The sequence below is a fragment of the Anguilla rostrata genome, chromosome 8 (genome assembly GCF_018555375.3).
Source record: "Anguilla rostrata isolate EN2019 chromosome 8, ASM1855537v3, whole genome shotgun sequence".
Lineage (NCBI taxonomy): Eukaryota > Metazoa > Chordata > Actinopteri > Anguilliformes > Anguillidae > Anguilla > Anguilla rostrata.
The window spans coordinates 34,729,073-34,751,871 of NC_057940.1; the positions used below are offsets into that span (position 1 = coordinate 34,729,073).

Below are 22,799 nucleotides of genomic sequence, written 5' to 3' on the forward strand. Positions count from 1 at the left end.
AGCCCTTGTGTTTTTCCCTTTCAATATTTACAACATAACTTGGAACAACATGCAAGACTTATAGACAGACTTACATCAACACACAATTCATTATGTGCATGGTTAAATTTAAAGTACTCAATGTAAAGAGCAAATGATCACACATAGTTTTGAAGCAGAAATGGCCAGCAAAAAGACTAGCCATTTGTCCAATAATCAGAAGCTGTAAAAAAGAAGGTAACAGGGCTACTGGCAAGCTGTGAGCCCAACTTCAAATATGGTCACACAATCACTACATATAGCTTATCCCATTCCCTTGAGCCCTTCAGAACAAATATAGTGTAGGCTGCCCTAATTGGGTGAGATTCTGAACTCCAAGATGTAGAGATTAGGAAAAGGAGTTAATTTCACAGACAGTACTGTGTAACTGCAGTAATTTTATTGAGCTCAAATAAATACTACAAACATGACAGGCAAGACGTACAGAACTTTGCATACATGTGATGTGATCCCCTGAATATGAAGGCCACTGAATATGAAGAACAAGCAAGAACAGTATGTTATTGGCATTGGTGTCTCCGTGGTGTCCTCTCTCTCGACTAAGTTTGTTTGTTACAGAATCATCCCATATTTAAATATTAAATATTCATTAATTTGCCTGAAAGAACTAAAGCAAATGTACTGATACCTAATATGTTCATAAACCACAATGCTTGTAGGATTCACTGAAGTCGTACAGCACAATTTATTAATGAACACCGAATGTCACATGCTGTGTCTTCAGTGCTGCACAAAGACCACAAGTTGAACCAATTTTATTGGAACAGTTAACCATTAAAAGCAGAGCCGGTTTATAAATAAGGACTGTTACAGAGAGGTGCTTAATAGGAGCGGATGGCAGGAGGGATATGCGCGCAGTCTTCCTCAGACAGCGAGTTATCGATCACGGGTCTGTACTCCAGCGTCACCTGCAGTGCGCGCACACAAACACAAATCAAGTACGTTAGCAGGGACACGGCAGGCCAGACACAGGCTGCAGAGTGCATTCTGCAGTTCGCTTCCAGCAGTCGCTTGAGGCCTAACCAATGAACGACACTCCAGTTTACTCATTGCACATATTATATATCCGGCGTTCAAAATGGCAGGTAATAAATAAGATACATTACAAATTATTATCATGTGATGGTGCAGAATGTGACAGTCATGTGACAGTCGCTAAAGTATGTATATGGTTCAAGAGAAGCGCTCCAATACCTTGCCGGTCTTTGGATCCACGTAAGACAGCGTGTGCTTCCTCCAGTGCTCCTCGTAGGGCTTCGGCTGCTGTCCCTGCAGGGGCTTGGCGTAGTCGTACTCGTCCACGCGGTCCTTCAAGAGATGGCACACTCGTTCAGCACCACCCACCCCCAACAAAAATCTAAACTCCTAGCATGTACAGTGGTCCAAGAATTCACTGTGAGGAAGATTAAATGAAATTAAACGAAGTCCCAGCTGCTTCTGTGCCAATTAAGTAATAAAACCAAGCTTAACGAAAGCAATAAAACATTTATTGAAAGCAGTAAACCAAGCTTATTGCTTTCTACTTCACTATAAATTCAGGAGCTGTTGTGAATTAACCAATTATGGAACTAACGCCGGCACTAATGACCTCATAAGTGACATTGGACTCTTCCCCCAACTTAGAGGTTACCCAGGCAGCCGCTCACCTTGAAGTCCTCCCTGGCGTGGGCGCCCCTGCTCTCCTTGCGGGCCTCGGCGGAGTGTATGGTCTGGACACCATTGAGCATCAGGTTCTGCAGCTCCAGGGTCTCCACCAGGTCAGTGTTCCACACAATCCCTGTGGGGCAGGAGGAAAAGGGTTACCCAGAACTCTGCAAGCCACATGCTTTAGCTACTGACTGAACTGCCAACTTATGGACAATAACATACGAGTGTGTGTGGCATGGTTGCATGGCTTTGCATATCCTGTAAGGCCACTGGAAAATAAACATCCCTCCTTTCTGTAAGCTAACGGTTTCTACTGCAACCAAACGGCAAATAAACAATGTTCACCTCTGAGCTGATTCCAAGTATTACGCCACCATTTTGTAATATGTATGGACTAGATACAAATTTCTGCCACATACAGGAAGATAATTTAAAGAAATGTAACAATTTGGAGTGAATTTGACTAAAAAGAAGAGACGCAACTCAAACTGACCTCTGTCAAAGGTCTTGATGTCGTCCAGCGTCTGGTAGATGGCATCCATTTTGACGCAGCCCTCCTTGAGTACGGAGCCAGTACGGAACACGGCGGCGTGGTTCTGCATAGTCTGAGGGCAGAGGTGGGATGATGACAACAACACTCAGGGACAAGGCAGATGTGATGACATCACACATATCTGACACTGGGCTCGGAAACCAAAGAATCATCTGTGTAATTTATTGCTGGTTATCCGATGTCTAAACTTCCACTTCAGAGTAAAATCATAATCGGCAAAAAGATGGAAGTGAACTAGCTTTCTCTCCTTTCCTTTTTCATAAATGCCCAAAACAACAGGAACTATTTTTTCAGAAAGCCTGACAGTCACTGCATTACCGTTACTGAATCTACTACAGTACCTTCTGCATGTTCAGCCTGATCTCAGAAGTCCTGGTGTTGCCATTAGCATATCTCATTTTGTCCAGGTTGGCTACAGACTCCTCTCCAGCGTTGGGCTGCAGGGGTGGCAGCTTCTCTCCTAAAGTTACAGTCACAGAGACATTTAATATCTGTCAACAATGCTGCATCCACAACATAGCTGCTCCTAACTTGCACTAACCATTACCACATTATCAACCAACCACAGTCAAAGCACAGGCGACAAAGTGCTTACCTGTCTTAAACAAATTATTGTGACCAAGCTTTAATATAAAACAGCCTCAGTAATCTATAATATACAGTATGATTTGTGCACAAAATATGATAATTTTAAGTGTAGCGACCTCATTCTGGGATATGACATCATAAAGATGTGCAGGGGCTGAACTGGGTCACAGAGGAGGTGTTCAGAGAGCGTAATGTCCGAGTCTCTTTACCAGGTGTGCAGATTTCGGCGATGGTGAGGGCGCAGGCGCGGCCGAACACCACCAGGTCCAGCAGGGAGTTGGCGCCCAGTCGGTTGGCACCGTGGACGGATGCGCAGCCCGCCTCTCCGCAGGCGTACAGGCCGGGCACCACGTGGTCTGCGCCATCCTTGTAGGTGATCACCTGAGGGGGTGTGGGTGGAAACAGTCAGGGCACTTCAGCCTCACACATGCACATCCTTTATTGCTTCCAGGTCAAAGGTTGCTGTGGGCACTAAAACATTGTGTCAACAAAGTTACACAAAAATATCTACTTTGCCTACTATTATTGTTTCTCTTTTTCATTTACTGCTATATCATAAAGCATTTTGAGCTGCGACCAATGTATGAAGGGCACTTTTTATTATTAATAATAGTATTATAATAGTATTTTTGCATCCTCAATATTCAAATGGCTGTCATCACCTTCAGGGCAGAGAGCACTTGAACATACTGTGGAAAGAAATTACAGTAGTAACTTTTAACCAGATATGAGGGGGAAACTGTGACTCGAGTCATGTGAGCTACCTGGCCCTTGTAGTTGGTGGGGATCCCACCCATGTTGTAGTGGACGGTGGGAAGCACGGGGATGGGCTCCTTGGTGACGTCGACGCCGGCGAAGATCATGGCGGTCTCCGAGATGCCGGGCAGGCGGGTGGCCAGCTGCTGAGGGGGCAGGTGGTGCAGCTGCAGGTGCACGTGGTCCTTCTCCGGGCCGACGCCCCTACGAATGCAGCTTCGTGAGCGCACTGCTATCACAGCACTACTAATCCAGCACCATTGACCATGTCACCGTTTTAACAAGCGTGACTACGCGTTTTCAAACTTGAAATGTGTCTGGTCCGCACCTTCCCTCCCGGATCTCGATGGTCATGGAGCGGGACACCACGTCTCTGGAGGCCAGGTCCTTGGCGTTGGGGGCGTAGCGCTCCATGAAGCGCTCGCCCTCGCTGTTGATGAGGATCCCTCCCTCTCCACGGCAACCCTCTGTGATCAGACAGCCGGCTCCATAGATACCTGCCAGGATTACGTCACAGTCACGGAAGCCTTAGAGGTCAGGGGAGGGCAAATCTAGAGCTTTGTCTAAGACCTTAAGAACGCAAGACTGTTCGATGACATTCGGCCAATCTAGACTCGTCATCAACCCCATCTAGGCTTGTCCCGAACACCGCTAGGGTCTTGGCTTTACAAATTCTACTAAGTCACGCAATGCATTAACAAATCCAGTGTGACAGTTAATGCACACATTTCGTATCGCAAATCTGGCCAAAAACCCCATAGGCTGGTGTGGTGTACTGCATTCACAGACAGCACGTTGCATACTGAGGGCACACAGACAGAGTAAGATAGCAGCAGGCACATCCCTCACCTGTGGGGTGGAACTGCACAAACTCCAGGTCCTGGCAGGGGAGCCCGGCGCGGGTCACCATGGCGTTACCGTCCCCTGTGCTGGTGTGGGCCGAGGTGCAGCTGAAATAGGTACGGCCGTAGCCCCTGTAAAACCGCGCCAAAGCGAGAACCAATCAGAAGAGAGACCCACTTCTTTTGACAAATATTTTTCATAATTTAGCTAAAAAGTAAGAGTTCCCGTATGAACTCAAGGAAGAGTTTGCTTTCTCACTAGAAAATTTTAACAGTAATCAATCACGTATGAGGACTCGTACCCTGTGGCAATGACGGTGTTCTTGGCTCTGAAGCGGTGGATGGACCCGTCCTCCATGCACAGTGCAATCACTCCCCTGCACTCGCCGTCCTCCATCAGCAGGTCCAAGGCAAAGTACTCCACAAAGTAACTGGTGTCGTATCTCAAAGACTGAGAGGAGAGCGCATCGTCTTTAAGCATGCACATGCACACAGACCAGCGTTGTGAAATTCAAACTGGAGAACTGCATATGTCCATGTAACAAAGGTGTACTCTTCTTAATCCAGAGAGTGAATCATTAATACAGAGTTACACTTCGGACCAACCTAATATACAAACAATGATACAGCTATGTGGCTGTGTGCCAAGTAAAATTACAAAAACTTCTGTTAGCTGGGGAATGTGTTTCACTTGAAACCATCTTAACAAACTTAAAAAAAATAATAATAATCTACATGCATTTTTAACCCTTTCAGTGGCACACCAAGAAAAACCCAACAGAAAAACAAATTCTTCTTTGGTTCAGGATCTTTCTTTTGGTTCTTTTTTTGTACGAGCCTCAACAAATTAGTTGAACGGTCAACTAACTGTAAAAGTATCAAGAATTTGAACGTGAGCATTAAAAAGCAGTATGTGTTCAGACGGGCAGACCGTTAAAGGGGGCGGCTTAGCCTAAAACAGCAATGCCTTTGTGTAACATCAGCTGTGTTTTAGGAAAGAGGTAACGAGGCCTCCCTTACCCGGCCGTAGAGGGTGTGCAAGAGGGAGTGGCCGGTCCTGTCGGCCACGCAGCAGCACCTGTGCGCCTGGCCGCCCTTCCCGAACTTCAGGCTCTGGCCCCCGAAGGCACGCTGGTAGATCTTCCCGTCCTCTGTGCGGCTGAAAGGCATGCCGAAGTTCTCCAGCTGGAAACGCAGACCAAACGTTAGCAGGAAGCGGTACTGCACAGATGCGCACGCAGCGTCTACGTGATGGAGACAAGAGACAAGAGTAGCATTTTCACTCGTGTCATAAGGAAACATTTTTATTTAATAATGTCCCATGACCTCCGGCCTTAGACAGACATTGTGCTCCACCCTGTGGCCCTTGCCCCTGCTGTGCACTACACGAAAGTAATGTATTCAGTTTGGCTTGTGTTGGTGGGATACAATGGATAATGAATATTATGATGTTCACTGTTAATAGTAAATCAGATTCCAACTGGAATATTATAGTTCCGGACAAGTCCTAGAGCTGGTTCTGGAATTTAAGATGCAAACAAAAGCTAGCAGATTCTGCAGCTCTCCGGGACCAAGATTGAAGACCAATGTTCCAGTGATTTTCAGATTCTGATAGCTTGCCGCGCACAGTAACGTTCAGGTGTTGAAAGATGTCAACAAACGGCAGCATTTAGCCTTCACCGTGAGATGACAAAGACTGTGGGCCATTTCTATTTGCTATAGTTGATAGTGCCAGCCTTTTTAAGAGCTGACCCCCCCATGGGGCTCTAGTGTAGGGAGCCCACTGCTCCTGCAGCTGTCCCTGCAGGGGGCCCCTCCTCCTAGACGAGCACTCTAAAGTGACCCTGGGAGAGTGCTGGGGTGCTCCCATGTCTGCCCATGAAAGGAGTGTCCATTTCCAAACACAGAAACAGTACACCTTAACCGGCACTGTCAAAATGTGGTTGTGCCATTGGCAACCAACTATTTACTAATCTATTTCACATTTGTATAAGATGAAATAACATTATGTCTTATGGAAGCTGTACTTCCCCATTCTCCAAAAATAGCAACCTGGGAATTAAAAAAGTTAATGGATTTAGCTCTGGGGTGCACTGAAGAACGATAGAATATGGGTCACAGTTGGCATATTCAAACAACAACATGTCTTTGTATGTAGGACTGCTTCATTACTGTGAAAACGGAATACCATTTTATTAAAGGAAAAACAACGCATTGAACTTGGCTGTGTTTAGTACGTGTAGGCGCTGGGGTGTCCAGGAGTGATTTTTTGCTTGGTTCAAGTACAGCTATCTACCAATAGTAGTTACCAATAGTTTAACAATTAGTCTTGCCATTAGTTTACCTAAAATTGAAATTGGTTTTCAAATCCAGTTTTTTCAGGAAAAACGCCAGTCACAAAACAAAATGAACCCAAAAGAAACATACCAAACACACAGGACTAAAGCTTGTACAGGGCTCTATGAAAAATGCTTGATGACATCACACACTGTCCCCAAGTTCAGTTCTCCAACATAACAAGCCAGGGGGTGGTTTTCATTTGTACAGCACAAGTAAGTCAGCAGCAGGACTTACCTCCACCACAGCTGCAGGGGCCTGCTCAGTCATGTAATGGATAGCATCCTGATCTCCCAGCCAATCAGATCCTTTCACTGTGTCATAGAAGTGCCATCTCCAGTCATCATCCTCCATGTTGCCAAGGGCCGCATTGATTCCACCCTGGACCAGTGCAAGATCCGTTATGAACATTTGGATGGAATGTTAGCCTGCGATTCGTCATAAATATCACAATTCATGAGCATAGGATTGAGCTCCTGTTGTTAAGGAGAATGGAACTAGAACACATTCTCAAGCGTTTCTTAGAAAAGTAATTCATTCTTTCCACAGGCCAATCTACTTCAATATACACAAAAGGCAAAACCCAGCTACAGTGTCTTCTTTCTCCACACCTATTGGAAGCACTGAGATCTGTAACCTTGCTCGTCTTTGGGAGAACATTCAGTGGCAATATTGTCATTTTAGTGGGGCATTTTGCCACAACAAAGAAACAAGTTTCACTTACTTTTTAATTGTTCTGCTTTTAATTAGATTGAATGGACAATTTTAACAGTTCAAAACTATAAATAATACAATTCACTAGGGAGTCAAAACAGGAATATCTACATAGCCTAAAGCCAGATATATACTGCAGGTTAGACAGCACTGAGCATAATCAGCAGGGACTTTAGACTTTTGCTGAAATTGTCATACATGCTCCTAATAGCAGTAATTTATAAACCTTTGCACTGCCCTAGCGTGACGTCAAGGCAGACACCCATTCCGTTAAACCAGTCTTAACACGAGAAACAGTGCGATCTACAGTAAGCGTGTTTTTAAAGTGGCATCACACTGCTTAGTGCTGAAGTGAGGGAGCGCGTGTGTGAGAGGGAAACGGGCTCGGTACCTGTGCCGCCACCGTGTGAGACCTGGTGGGAAACAGCTTGGTGACGCAGGCGGTGTTGAAGCCGGCCTCCGACAGCCCGAAGGCAGCACGCAGACCAGCCCCCCCGGCGCCCACCACCACCGCATCAAATTCATGGTCTACCACTGGGTACTGCGTGGAGATCTGCGAGTCCATGAACACAAACACATACACATGAGCACACATGCACACACACAAACACATACACATACACATACACACACACACACGTCTCAGGTGTCAATCTGTGGATGATGACATCACATGGATTTACACCTCGAGCATTAAGTGAACTGTTTTCGGTTTAGTCATTTATCTGTACATGACGGAATCATCTGGAACTCAAACAAACAGTGCCATTTTAGGTGCTACCGCAATTGATTTTCTTAAGATAACAGAAAAAGCATTAAGCACGTGAGACAAATCCTCATGGCTATATGCAAGTACAGACCAAGAATAACAACTGAAAACACTGCAAATATGAAAATGCCTTAAGACTATAAAATTAACTTACATCACTTGAAACCTTTGCATTTTCCCTTTTCCCATAGATGGAGAAGTGGAAATTCCTGGAGCTCCCTGTGCAAACTGCTGGAAGCTGGTGCAACAAAAGAAACCATTTTCAATGAACCTCAGGATTAAGATATCCACAGAAATGTTATTAATATGTTGTTGTATTTTTGTTTTGTTTATGTTTTTATTAGTGCGGCCTGCATGACCAGTATTTTTTTCAGAAGCACATTGTGAAGCACCAGATTTTTAGAAAGCTAACTACAATGTCAACACTGATATAATTTACAGGGAAATTATCACGTGAACCCTATAAGATGTTACCAAATAATTTCAGGAAGACAGCAAAGATCCCGTGATCAAGAGAGGAAGCCCCATTCTCCTTGCATTTAGCTGTTTGTTTATTGAAGCTAAATGAGCTGCACCATTCCCATCAACACAGAGCAATGATGAATGTCAATGGCTTGATAAATTTAACCCATTGCACGCTAAACCATAACAGCATTAGGCATTGCTATGTCGCCTGAAATACATATATATCTACCATTTACCAGAAAATCACAAATACTACCAGAAAAGACTATAATTCCAAATATTTTTCTTTGAAGACACTTCAGCGCAGAGAACTTTACCTTTAGCTAACACCGAAGAAGCATGTTAGATAACATTTGTTTGGCAGTTAGCCCGCTAGCTACATGTAGGGAAGCAAGCGGGTTTGTACCTGCTGTCCTACAATGACCTTCATAAAACGTTTGATTCCACGACAAAGGCAAAAGGAATCATTACACCTAAAATATGCACTACACAAAATAAATAAAAGATGTTTCAGTTCCATGTAAGGGTAGTTTAGATAGAAAACAAAGAGCAGCTTAGCCAAATGATGGGGACTCTCTGTTGCTCGAAATGGGTAAGTTGCACAACAGGCGATGGTTACAAAACAGAACCACAAAACCCCAGATTAACAGTTTAGTGTACGAATGTGGCCTAAAGTATTTAATAATTACACATTTACAAGCGTAACGTTATCTTACAGCAAAATAAGTTAATGTCAGTGGACTCACTGCTTTAGATGACAGCACCCTTTTTGTGAGGACACGAGACGCTGCACATACCGCGGCCATGTTGGACTATTTGAGCACTCAGTTAGCCTTGTGCGCAGGGAAGTGACATTCGCTGCGCTCCTCCGATAGGAATATACCACGTTTATTAAACGAGGGGACATTGGTATCGTATGTCAAACCATAAAAATGGTAAATCATCACATATATTAATATTATGTATGCCTTATAGAGTAATACATTTTTATAGATTAATGGAATTTTCACTTTTGGCCAGTCATTCATAACATCTGCATAATAGTAATTGTAACTGAATTATCCACCTCCATCCGGTTGGACGAAATACTTCATGGAGAAGTTGTATGATGTTTATTCTCCGGCAGAAGCGAAAGTGGTGTGAATTGAATTGGGAGGCTTGTTCATTTTCCAAGGTGAGCTGAGTGAATAACTGACTTTAGATTTTAAATCGATATAGTATCGCTTAGCACATTTTTTTCACTGTATAACATAATTTTTAAGTGGGATTGGTCATGCACACTTTAGCTTAGCTACATTAGCAACGAGCTTGTACTGTATAACAGATACTACATTGATATGCAACTGTGGGCCAGAGCTGCAGCGTCAAATATATAACGTAACAGTTCGACCGACACATTTCACGTTACGTTCCTAAAGACCGACATCAAAGACAGTAAGCGGAGACAGTTGGACAGAAGCACTGCAAAACGCCAACGGAACGCAAGAAGCTTGCGACAGTAAGTTAGCTCCCTTGTGATGACATTGAATTTAGCATGTTAGATGTATATATAATCTAATGAACAGTCAGCTAAGTAAGACTCATAATTTCCTTATTGGTGAATGAAAAATGAAATCGAATTAGTTAGTCGGTCCACATGTTTATATACCGCCCAGTAGGTTTCTTTTAACAATTTATTTTTTTTACCTGAATGGACCCCTTTCTCAAAAACTAGATTTTTGCCATTTGTGGTGGAGAGATACCATCACTTTGTGTTAAAATATATGGTATTTTGGTGTAAAAATATTTTGACACTCTGTCAAAAGATATGTTCTTTCTGACCAGGCATTCTCCATGAACAACTTGAATGAGCCCCCAGTATGGAACATCAGACCAAACCAGCGAGGGGATGGAGATGGGAACAAATGGAACTATGCCCTTCTTGTGCCAATGCTTGGATTGGCAGCCTTCCGTAAGCACTAGCAGTTCTTTGCAAGTGGATAGTGCACAAGTCCCATGTCTTTGTTATAACGGAAGGCATAAGTAAGAGAAACATCTTACATGTTGAGTCATGGTCTTAGGCAAGTGTTCAAGCTAAAATATTATGCTAACAGGGGCTATCAGCAATATGCCCTCGGTGCTAAAATGGAATTAGATTTCTAGTGCCTTTCTCAAAACTACAATTGATTTATTTATTTTATTTTTTTTTTACAGTTTTTGTCAAACTGATTGATTGGTTGCATGTGTTTATGCCAGAATCAAGTATTGAACACCTTTGTGGTAATAGAATAATGTGTGTTTTTGAGAGGTCAGCAGGTTACAATGCACAGACGAGTCATTACCACTTCCAATGAAAAGAAGGGTTCAGTAAAATGTTTTCTGTGTCACAGGGTGGATATGGTCCAGAGAGTCCCAGAGGCAGATCCAGGAGGTGAAATCCAGGTATGACAAAGACATGGCGGCCATCTCCAAGGAGCTGGACGGCAAGTACAGGGAGACCCTGACTGAGAGCCGGCGGGCGGCGGCGCACCTGGAGCTGGAGCTGGAGAAGGAGCGGCAGCGCGTGCAGGGCTACCGCCAGGCCCTGGCCTCCCAGAGCCAGCAGCTCCTGGAGGAGCGGCGGGGGCTGCAGCAGGAGCGCCAGGCCCTGGAGGGGGAGAAGGAGCAGCTGCTGAGGTCGGGGCGCGCCGGCGCCGTCCTGCGGAGCGCGCTGGAGAGGGAGGCCGGCCAGCAGCGGGGGGCGGCGGCGCTCCTCGCGTGGTTCGAGGAGGAGCTGGTGGAGCGCCAGCACGCCTTCTGCAGCGTCCTGGTCCCGCGCGAGCGCCGCCTGGAAATGGAGAGGAACCTGCTGGTCAGGGCGGCCCGGGAGCCCCTGGTGTCCGAGCTGGGCATGGAGGCCGGCCTCCAGGACATCTTCAAAATGGACCGGCACTGCGCCGACCTGCGGAACACGGACAAGCGCAGGAACGGCAGCTTGATGTGGCTGTACCTCCGGTACTGGGAGCAGCAGGTCGAACTGCAGAAGCACAAGAGGGCGGAGGCTGCCCTGCTGGGGCCGCAGTCTGACCTGAAGTGACCTTGCTAGGTTGATGGTAAAGAGGAAAGGAACAAGTCATCAGAAAAAGTGTTTTGGTTTAAGTCACGTAAATAGCAAGTTCCGGAAAACATCCATTTTAATATCCACTGTAAAGCAAATTGCTGAGATCACAATGGCTGTCGCAGAACTTAAGGCTTTTGTTACTTCAGCCAGTAGGTGTCATTGCAGTGTTGCAATTTACCACGCTGCAACTGAGCCTCAGAGAAATGCTAGCCTTTACTATTCGGGCGTCATAATTAGCTTGTGTGAAGATAAGGGAGTTCCAGCTCATATTGAAATCATCTTCCTTCAGGTGTCAACTTGTTGGACTGTTTATCTGAACTGTTAATTTGCATATTACAGGCACATTGTTCATCTGCACTGGATGGTTTCATTTCAATCAGTAATTTTAAGACGAGGGACAACAACATATAAAAATAAAGCTGTAATTAAGAATAAGACATGGTCGTTGATAACTTTTTGAAGGTGGTCAAAGCCAAAGGTATGTTACTTTAACATGGAGGAACAAAGCCAGTGTTCATAGTGTGTTAAATGCAGCCTGTCTTTGTATCAGTTTTTGCTTTTTGCCCCATAATTTGGAATGGCCAAGGGTAACTGTGTGTCTCATTGCAGTTGCATCCTCCAGCAATTAGGAAGAGGTGTGCGTTTGGTGCGCGTCATTCCCAGATCCTAGGCGTCCGGTTGACCAGAGGAGCCGCCATTGTGCGGTGACGGGGAGCCCCTTCCTCCACGGGCTAAAGCGCGGCAAATTGCCTAGCACCCTGCGGGACTCCTGATCGCAGTTAGCATTGCATTTGGTCACATCACAGCACTAAGTGCTAGTACGAAACACATGCTTGTCAAAAGCATTATTGAAACCATTTTATGTGCTTCTTATAAGTCTGTCCTAAAAGGCAATCTTTAAAAACAGTAGTGGACAGTCTATCCTCCTTCATTCATTTTTGAAAACTTTATTCAGATGGGGAAAGCAAAACGGGAGAGAGGATCTTTGCACGGAGGGTCCTCTGGTGGGGATCAACTCCCCACCTGTGCAGGGAGATTCATAATATGGATCAAGAGTGGGCCGCCCTACAGTCTGTGCCAAATGTTGAACTTTTATGACCCTGAATTCACTACAATCAAACAATCCTTGGCACAACACAGATATCTAATTGAGATGTATATTACTTTATAGTCATGTCAAATGTAGTGGCAATGAAATGATCATTTCATGATGTGATTCAAAGGTTGTGCAAAATGTGTGTGGTTGTGTGCAAAGAAAGAGATGTTGCTTCCACTGTTGCTAATTCTCACATCTCACACAGCTAGAGCGTCCGACCCAGCTATGAAACAACCTGTTTACCAGACGTGATGAGTGTGATCATAACTAACTGTCTGTATTTGTTATGTAAAACTCATTAGAGCCATTTCTTCATCAAGTATGCAAATGTGTCTTCAGTGTAATACTTGTTCCAAATGGGACTGAAAATGTTGTGTGTGTGAATAAAGAAAAAATGAAATGTCATTTGTGTCCTTATGTGACTCTTGTGTATTCAGTTCAGCCTCTGTCTTGGTGAAAAAAATACCATCAAGATTGGTGGTGAAAAAAATACCACCAAGATTGTCCTATCAGAATCAACTACTCGTCTGGCCAATCTGGTTCTTATGGTCTGGCTATATCAGCAATACAAGACCTGTACTCCACAGACACAATGACCATACAGCTTACTTAGTGGACTTGCCCTTCAGAGTACAGCAAAAATATAGGGCTACAAATGCAAATTATGAGAAAGGGAAAAATATAGATGAAAAACACACGTGACATAGAAAGGTTTATTTAACGTCTCTTGCAATTCTTCAAAATATTGCACCTGTAGTGATGCAGCCAGAGCCAGCCAGAGCGTCCGACCCAGCTATGAAACAACCTGTTTACCAGACGTGATGAGTGTGATCATAACTAACTGCCTGTATTTGTTATGTAAAACTCATTAGAGCCATTTCTTCATCAGGTATGCAAATGTGTCTTCAATGTAATACTTGTTCCAAATGGGACTGAAAATGTTGTGTGTGAATAAAGAAAAAATGAAATGTCATTTGTGTCCTTATGTGACTCTTGTGTATTCAGTTCAGCCTCTGTCTTGGTGAAAAAAATACCACAAGATAATTTACTTCCAGTGATATCCATAGCAGTAAACCTCCACTGACTGCTCCACCTCATCATATCAGTGATTTTATCAAGGTAGAAGGTCAATTCAGTGAGACTGAATGCCGCACCTCAAATGGATAAACAAATGAAAATTCAATTATATACTGCAAATGGAATTTGGATTAAGTGCTTAGAGGCGGCAAAGTAGTGCAGTGGGTAGCACTGTTGCATTACAGCAAAAGGGTTCGATTCCCGGCCTGGACCTTTCTGTGTGGAGTTTTCATGTTCTTCCCGTATCCAGTTGGGTTTCCTCTGGGTACTCCGGTTTCCTCCCACAGTCCAAATGCATGCAGGTAGGCTAATTGGAGACTAAATTGGCCAGAGGTATGTGTGAGTGAATGGTGTGTGTGCCCTGTCCAGGGTGTAATCCTGCCTTTTGCCCAATGCATGCTGGGATAGGCTCCAGCACCCCTCGCCCACATCCCTGACCAGGATAAGAGGGTATAGATAATGAATGGATGGATCAAGTGCTTAGCCATTTTGCTTAAAAGCAGACATGACTTCAGTTGCCTTTATTTCTTATTTGTTTTAGATTTGTTATGTTTCAACTCCAGTTACCATAGACCACATTTCAATTATGTTTTGCATTTGTGTTATTTATTGAAAGAAATGAGGAAATGAGGAGTTCTGATGCAGTAATGTGATTAGCCTGGTATTGTGTTCACTGTGAACCTTTCCCATTTCAATCTTACAGGCTTCCATTGTGCGAAACGACTGACTATGGGTGCATTTGCTGAAAAATCTTTTTTAAACAGATATTGAAAAAGTATATAATGGGTTTACTACCAATACAACTCGCAAAGGTTCTGTGCCAAAGTAAACGTAATTTCACGGAAGGTCAGAGCCGAAAGGAGTGCCACACAGAGAAACCTGTTAGTCCTGACATTCAAACTAATCAGGAAAATCACATAACAGTTTCTTTATAAAGTGTACCACCTTCTGATCATGTGTGTAGAGGACAAGATACTTCTGTTGCAAGGTCATGTGCAGCTTATAGCGTGAAGCAGATTACTTCTCAAGGTGAGTGGCTTCAATGATGATATACAAAGAAAAATGTTGAAGTCCAATTTAACTGAAATAGTATCGATTGTTTATCAACAAATTCTCTTTTGATGACAATATGCATGTACGTCTTAGCATGAAGTGTAAATGCATTTGAATTTTGCTTTAACCCTCCTGTTATGTTGCGGGTCAAATTGACCCTTTTTAAAGTTTGAAAATCTAGGAAAAATACTTAAAAAATTTTTTTCAGTATGAAACTTCTTCTACTGGCCTTAATTAGTATAATCAACATTTTAAATGAAAATGGTTCATTTCATGTATTTGCAAACCCCCCCTGTATATTTATATCACAGAGATACTGTTCGGGTCAATTTGACCCGGCAGTGAAAGTGGAGGCTAAAAGGGGTCAGAAGAGTTAAATTTAGACCATTTCTTTCTTTGCAGATGTGAGACATAAGGTATTTCCTACTCCTTCCCACCATATTTCTCCCCAATCACACACACACACACCCGCATGCACACACGCACACACAGACACACACATACACGTTTGTATTGCTATACTTGTGAGGACTTCCCATTGACTTACATTCATTCCGTAACCTCTAACCCTAACCCTAACCCCAACTAATACATGCCTAACCCTAACCCTAACCCTAAAACAGCCTCTTGAACTTGTGGGGACCAGCAAAAGGTCCCCACCTTGCATAATTTTCCTCATCCTTCTATCCTTGTGGGGACATTTGGTTCTTACAAAGATAGTAATACATGCCGATACACACACACACACACCCATTTCACCCCAATCTAACACACACAAATACACACATACATACAAACACTCTTTCTCCTTATTATCCATTATCCCTACCTCACCTGTAAAGTGTGAGAAAGTGCAGATATGCCGAACTGTTGGTGATCAAGTATAGGGCCCCTCAATTGTCCAAGTTCGTCTTCACAGACACCACAGCCCTAGTGTCTCATGAGCACTCTCCATAAAAATGCCGAAATCAGCACCAGAGAGGACCAGAAACCAAGCATGATCCTAGATTACAATGCCACCAAAGGGGGGGTGGAACAACTTGGACAAAGTAACGGGGTCCTACAGCACCAAGCGAATGACTGCGTGCTGGCCTTTAGGCATCTTTTATAACATAATTGATGTATCGGCCTACAATGGATTCATCATCTGGATGGAGATTTTTCCTGAGTGGAACGTGTCAAAGCTGTACAAGAGGCGCATCTTCCACGAGGAGCTGGGGAAGGCACTCGTGGTACCGCATATACAATGGAGGCAGCACAAGGACCCCAGCCACTGCAGCCACAGTGAGGGAGATCCAGGAGAGGGCTGCACCTAGTACACCAGTGCTTGAGGTAAGTAAGTGTGTGTGTGGTGTGTGTGTGTGTGTGCGCGCGCATGCGTGCGTGTCAGGGGATCGGGATCAGCAAAAAGACATAGTAATCATCTCCCTCATCTTTCTAGGTTGCTGCTGGGGGAAGAAGGAAGTGGAAGAGGTGCCAGGTCTGCATGACGTCAAGATGAGCACGACATGTGCAACGTGCAAAATTCATTTGCAAAAAGCATAACGTGACGACATGTCACTCGTGTGCTGTTGTAGACACACAGATACACACACACACACATACACACGCCTCGTTCATATTGCTCAACTCTTGTTCATTTTTGTTCATTTCTTCATTTCTAAACATTCTAAACATTGCATAAATAAAGTTTACTTTCAATAAAATCCTTATGACTCACTTGGCTTGATTTTAAGTGAACCGGTCAATTTGAACCTGAACAGAAGCGGTGTCTCATCTCTATTTAGCAACATCACCCCATGAAAAAAAATGTTTAAAAATGTAAAACAAATTTTAAAAAATTAAATGTTATGTAAAACTAGTGTATTTCATATCTAGGTTTTTCCAATATACAGAAAAAAGAGTTTGAACATGTATTTTTTTATGAAAAACGAGTGAATTATCCTAATGAAACCATGATCTGTGAGAGGTGAATAACACCATTGCACTAAATTTTGATTGAATTGTTAGCAATGAGGTACCCAAACAATGTTCATTAGGATTTTTTGATTTCTGACAACTTTTGGATGTTTAAACAAGTCAGATTGACCCGGGAACATTATTGCTGTACCTAAAAAATGAACAGAACAGGAGGGTTAAATTCTCTAGACATGACATGCATTGATAATGTTTGGTGCAAAGATGTCAACCGTTTAAAAAGGCAAGTTATTTTCCCACCAGGCGCCATGAACAACATTAATTCCACTGGACAGAATGTCGAGCCAGACAAGAAAGGGGGTGGAGAAGGGAACAAATTGACATATGGCTTTGGACTGGTGGCTCTGCTGGGCTTGGCATTCTATAGTAAGCATTACATTAGCAGTTCTTTGCACATGGACTGTGCTAATAGCAGATATCATTTGTCATTGTTATGAAGAAGATCTTATAAGTTGCTTAATTCTGTAATGCTCAAAAGTTTGCAGATGCAAGAATAATTCAAAGCACATGAAGTAGGTGCAGACTGCACCATGCCATAATTGTGTCTTCTGCTCCCACTGTGAGATCATGAACTAAAAGGTTCTCTATAAATGTAATTATTATTATTGTTGTTGTTGTTGTTGATGATGTTGTTGTGCCACATGTGACGAGTAGAATGGCAATAACTGATTGAAAACTTAGTGATTAAGGAAAGGTGTCTTCAATTCAAGGGTCAGCTGGCTATATTGCCAGTAATTGCCATGAATAGCTACACAAAGACTCTTTTACTATGTCACAGGGTGGTGTTGGCAAAGAGACACTCAGAGGCAGAAACAGGAGGTTGAATCCAACTATAAAGAGGAGTTGAAGATTGTCTTCAAGGAGCTGGAAAAGGAGCAAAGAGAAAAGTCCAAGTTATTCCTGAACATGGTCGAAAATGATCTAATGGAAAGGCAGCATTTCTACTGCAGCCACTTTACTTCTAGAAAGCGCTGTTTTGAGATCGAGAGGAAGCTGCTCGACAGGGTGGCCAGGGAACCTCTGGCCAAAGGGCTGGACATGGAGGCCGACCTTAAGAAAATTTTTGAAAAAGATCAGCATTGTGCCAACTGGTTGAACAAGGACAAGAGTAAAAATGGCAAGATGATGTGGGAATACTTCATGTCCTGGCAGCGACAGATCTCACAGCAGCAACACAAGAAGGCAACTGCAGCTCCAGTGAAACAACAGTCTGACCTGAAGTGACCATTTAGAAGGAGAAGTGCATTTGTTTCTTCACATAACATTGAATTAGGGTATTTCTGGATCAAATATAAAACATCACTAGGCAATTGTTTATTTAGTTTCTTTTTGGTGTTTTTTGGGGGTCACTTGGGAGTATGGGAGGGGCCGGTATGAATACCAGCCCTAAACACAGAATTTGTGTGTTTTTGTTACTGTATAATGGTGTTCAATACCAAAATTCGCAAAAACAAAAAAAATAAAATAAAAATTGCTGGACAAGGTACTGGTTTCTATATGCGTTCTTTATCTAATTTTAAGTACAGCCTTTCCCATAAAAGCCTGTATTTGGAGGTCACTGGAATTGTAAAGACACACATTTGATGTACCATATCAATAAATGAATAAAGTTACAATACAGAAACACTAATTTGATACAGAATTTCAAGAAATCCACAAACATTTATTTGGGTGTTGTCCTTTTAACCAGCCATTTCCTCTCATTTAGCTGTCAATATGTTTCAAATGAATTTTAACTACTGATTACCTGGTAGTGCTGTAACAGATGAGGCAATTATAATAATGTAATTCCTTTTAACACTCAAATCGTATCAAAACTAGAATAGAACTTTGAAGCATAATCTGGATAGGGAGGTATAAAAGTTGACCTCATTTGGAAAGATTATGATGTGGACTGTTGAAGATATTTTAAAAAGAGTCAAAAATGAAAGGGTGTTTCACTGTCAACTTTACTTTCAACTTAGCCAATATTTATTGTATGTCCAATTAGGGGAAAAAAAGGATGAGGCAAGGAATACCCTTCCCACTGAAACCATCCCTACTGTGACCAGTTAACCTGCACTCTCACACACACCACGCTCTAATGCCAAACATGCCAAACATATCGTTTAACTTAAAGTTTGAATAAACAATAAACAAGCTATTCCTGAAACAGAACCTTTCTCTAGACTAACCCTTGGCAATGTCGATGGACATAGCAAATAAATTTGAAATAATCATACAAAATGGATCCTCTATTAATGTGGAATATCACTGCAGATCATATCAACTTCATGAAAACAGCTTCACGTGTCTCATACGTTGAAAAACCAGAAAGTCCATTCTCAAAGCAGCCTCATCAAATGTCATGGTACTGACAATGTGAACTGGGGATCATATACATAGTTTAATTATGAAGGGCACTGCCTATTCAAGAGTGCTGGAATGGGTGTGACATACGAACCAATGAGCTCCACTGGCAGGCCATTTATATCAAAAGCTTATTGTATGCATGCAGTCATTTGTTCCTATAGGGTGTTGGTTCAGACACACAAAAAATACTGCAGCGTGAGACAAGATCTATACAGCTGAAGGTATGATGTTAATAAAGGCATTATAAGGAAATTGATAGGCACTGTAATAGTTTTTTCACTTCTGTGGTGATGGATCTTACATGATGAGGCTTTTTGTTGACAAACTGGAGGCATGTAATATATGATATGGCTGAAGGTAAATTTTTACAGTACCACTCTGCTAGCAGCCATATTGAATGTTATTGGAAGTCATGTTGTGAGGGTTCCACTCTCTATAAAATGAAATAATTATTTTGAATATTATATATGTATTTATATGCACTACAGGGTTGTTAATAGGGGTAATGTGTATTCCTTAAAAAGTGGGATTTTAAAATGAGGTTAAAAGTAAATAAATAATTCCAAAATGTGTTTGCCTGTGTAGCAATCAAATATTCTGAATCTGGTAAATCAAGTGTCCTTCAGACCAAAGAACTGCTAATGTTAAACGTAACACGTTCTGTATAAATTTTGCTTTATTGCTTCCGTTTTTGGTTTCACTGATTTATGTTTATTGTATGTAATTTAATATAGGGTATATAATTGCAAAGATGGGTGTGATTATAGACAACTAATGGAACTTTCCCATGAAAATACTGTAGTCTAGGAGAGAACATAAAATCTAGAAGTTTTTCCCACATTATAGATTCCAAAAGGACCTCCAGGAGAGAGCTTTATGGAGCCAAAAGATTGTACTGGAATCCATGTACCTCGTCCAGGTACTGTTGAGGGACTGTGAAGGCTGTTCTTCTAAATTCATATTCAGTATTTTAGTTCTGAATGTTTATTAGCTTTAATATTTCCTCTACACCTTACTCATGCATGAACAGAAATCATTGCGAATGAACAATGAAATTTCTAACCAGGAAAAAATAATTGCTTTGTGCATCTGACATTACATGTCATGTGCTTGAAATTTTAAAGGAATTGTAGAGAATATATTGTACTTTCAATCAAATGCAAAACATTATGTTGATGCAAACCTGTGCTCTGAAGTAATATTCTACATACTGACCATTGGTAATTCAATTAGTTCAGTGAAACTCAGAAAAATGACATAGACATGCAATGATTTGAACTGAAGGCCTTTGTTTGCAGAGGACATTGAGAAGATGAGACGAGACATTTCATATATGAAGAAGGACATGGGAGAAGACAGAGAGAGGATCAAAGAGCTGGAGCAGAGGGTTGCCCAGCTGGTGCAGAGCCCTGAAGACAACATATCCGCAAAATTTGAGGATATAAGCAAGAGACTACGATATCAGGAAAGCCGGTCCTTGTGTCACCTTATGTAATGGAAGCACATATTCAACAATAGTTACTATAGTGAAAACCTTACAATATTCAGCTGAACCTGAACACATATATTCACTGAATATGCTATTCTGTCAAATATCTTCAGTTTCTTTTTGATGTGGTGCAGTCTGCAGGGCGGCTCCCTTTGAAGCCATACACTGTGAAGCCAACACCTCCATGTAGTTTGGGAGATGGATCCGCTGCCAGAGCATTTTCAGTAATGTCATCCCTTCTCTGCTTGTATCTCTTTACTTTCCCCCGTCTGAATAAAGTGAAAGAATAAAAAAGGAGGACAGGCTGTTTTTTAAGATGCATAAAAATTATATCAAAATTGCTATCCATTCAGCTACAGCACACATGTAAACTCCTCCAGGATAAATTTCTTTCAGACGTTCCCCTAAAATAGAAGTGACTTTTACAAATTGGTATAGGCGGCCTTTGGTCACTTGGGGCAGACAACATCCAAATCAATGTGTATAGCTATCATCCTAAAGAAACTATGACTTCATACCAGCAAAAGTCAAATATGGAATTTTAGAGGCATATAATAATGTGCTTTTCTGTGTGTTTTCCCTGCAATCACTAGTAAATTAAGCTGAGGATGAAGTGGTACGAAGCTTAGTGGTGTTTTTGCCTTCAGATAAGGCAGAGTGGAATTCAAAAGCTAACAGCTTGAAAAGCAGTACAACAAGTCATACTGGCAAAACTGCTGGGTGATTCATCCTGACAAACAAATGGGTTGAAATGAATGGCTCCACCCCAACGTCTGGTATGGAATCTGGGCTTTTCCAGTACTGACTGTGGCTTAAGTTCCAGTGAATGACTGGCTGGTGCATTGGCCAGAGATGATGGGTCTCAGTTGGCAAGATTGTCCTATCAGAATCAACAACTCGTCTGGCCAATCTGGTTCTTATGGTCTGGCTATATCAGCTACACAAGACCTGTACTCCATACACACAATGACCATACAGCTTACTTAGTGGACTTGCCCTTCAGAGTACAGCAAAAATATAGGGCTACAAATGCAAATTATGAGAAAGGGAAAAATATAGATGAAAAACACACGTGACATAGAAAGGTTTATTTAACGTCTCTTGCAATTTTTCAAAATATTGCACCTGTAGTGATGAATCACAGCATATCATTCTAATGAAATGCCTGAATATATATTTCCCATGAACTGAAACTAAAATTAATTAGGATCATTGTCCAAGAAGGTTGACTCAGAACACCAGGGTATAGGCGGCAGTAGGGATGGGACTCACAGAGCATCAAACATCAGGGTCCTGTCAACTAAAAATAATCAAGTCACATCACATACCATCTTTAAGATAAGCACCATCTGATTCCACTTACAAATCCAGACATTAAGCGTACAAGAAAAATAACTACTATTGACACAAATGTGAAGGTACTGCAACGGCTTGAACCAGATTACTTCACAAGGTAACTTAAATAATTGTGTACACAGACAAATGTCCAAATGTTAATCAACTTGTTAAGTTCATTTTTTTTATGTAAGCATAAACATTAGAGCTTAAACACCATAATACTATTGTTTTGGTGAAACGTATTTTGTAAAAGTGTCATTTCAATGTCCAGTTATGAAAGGAAATGATTAGCTGTCAATATTTTTCAAATGAATTTTAACTAGTGATTAACTTTTACCTGGTGGTGCTGTAACAGATGAGGCGATTATAATAATGTAATTCCTTTTAACACTCAAATCGTATCAAAACTAGAATAGAACTTTGAAGCATAATCTGGATAGGGAGGTATAAAAGTTGACATATGGAAAGATTATGATGTGGACTGTTGAAGATATTTTAAAAGGAGTCAAAAATGAAAGGGTGTTTCACTGTCAACTTTACTTTCAACTTAGCCAATATTTATTGTATGTCCAATTAGGGAAAAAAAAGGATGAGGCAAGGAATACCCTTCCCACTGAAACCATCCCTC

The 22,799-nt window shown here is 42.1% G+C and overlaps 2 protein-coding genes and 1 long non-coding RNA gene across 5 annotated transcripts; 2 read left to right on the plus strand and 1 right to left on the minus strand.

Moving 5' to 3' along the window:
• Positions 1-396: 396 nt before the first annotated feature.
• Positions 397-9,589, minus strand: sdha (succinate dehydrogenase complex, subunit A, flavoprotein (Fp)). The gene is made up of 15 exons (XM_064347867.1): positions 9,457-9,589; positions 8,400-8,483; positions 7,868-8,029; positions 7,000-7,143; positions 5,446-5,610; positions 4,728-4,876; positions 4,433-4,557; positions 3,912-4,080; positions 3,592-3,787; positions 3,037-3,208; positions 2,581-2,699; positions 2,180-2,291; positions 1,686-1,816; positions 1,234-1,347; positions 397-947 (listed from the first exon to the last, which is right to left on the minus strand). Exons 1-15 carry the CDS (start codon positions 9,514-9,516, stop codon positions 861-863), a joined length of 1,989 nt encoding a protein of 662 aa, XP_064203937.1. The 5' UTR covers positions 9,517-9,589; the 3' UTR covers positions 397-860.
• A 151-nt stretch (positions 9,590-9,740) lies between these two features.
• Positions 9,741-13,290, plus strand: LOC135261511 (coiled-coil domain-containing protein 127-like). Of its 3 annotated transcripts, XM_064347870.1 has the most exons (4): positions 9,741-9,884; positions 10,129-10,208; positions 10,535-10,661; positions 11,080-13,290. In XM_064347870.1, exons 3-4 carry the CDS (start codon positions 10,544-10,546, stop codon positions 11,763-11,765), a joined length of 804 nt encoding a protein of 267 aa, XP_064203940.1. In that variant the 5' UTR covers positions 9,741-9,884; positions 10,129-10,208; positions 10,535-10,543; the 3' UTR covers positions 11,766-13,290. The 3 variants fall into 3 exon arrangements, with proteins under 3 accessions (XP_064203940.1, XP_064203938.1, XP_064203939.1); XM_064347868.1 differs by lacking the exon at positions 10,129-10,208 and having other exon boundaries at positions 9,766-9,884; XM_064347869.1 differs by having other exon boundaries at positions 9,805-10,208.
• Positions 13,291-14,554: 1,264 nt separating this feature from the next.
• On the plus strand, positions 14,555-18,476 carry LOC135261512 (uncharacterized). Its single transcript, XR_010331971.1, has 3 exons — positions 14,555-14,991; positions 17,236-17,358; positions 17,771-18,476. It is a non-coding gene; the product is annotated as an uncharacterized LOC135261512 (long non-coding RNA).
• The last annotated feature ends 4,323 nt before the right edge of the window (positions 18,477-22,799 follow it).

What these genes read in the sequence shown, in the direction of transcription:
- sdha (XM_064347867.1), bottom strand. Translation starts at nt 9,516, where the DNA reads ATGGCCGCGGTATGTGCAGCGTCTCGTGTCCTCACAAAAAGGGTGCTG. An exon ending in ATGCAAAGGTTTCAAGTGAT is followed by an intron (nt 8,030 to 8,399) that starts GTAAGTTAATTT and finishes ATGGACTCGCAG; the next exon opens with ATCTCCACGCAGTACCCAGT. An exon ending in ACGCCAGGGAGGACTTCAAG is followed by an intron (nt 1,348 to 1,685) that starts GTGAGCGGCTGC and finishes CATCTCTTGAAG; the next exon opens with GACCGCGTGGACGAGTACGA.
- LOC135261511 (XM_064347868.1), top strand. Translation starts at nt 9,816, where the DNA reads ATGATGTTTATTCTCCGGCAGAAGCGAAAGTGGTGTGAATTGAATTGG. An exon ending in AGGCTTGTTCATTTTCCAAG is followed by an intron (nt 9,885 to 10,534) that starts GTGAGCTGAGTG and finishes CTTTCTGACCAG; the next exon opens with GCATTCTCCATGAACAACTT. An exon ending in GCTTGGATTGGCAGCCTTCC is followed by an intron (nt 10,662 to 11,079) that starts GTAAGCACTAGC and finishes TCTGTGTCACAG; the next exon opens with GGTGGATATGGTCCAGAGAG.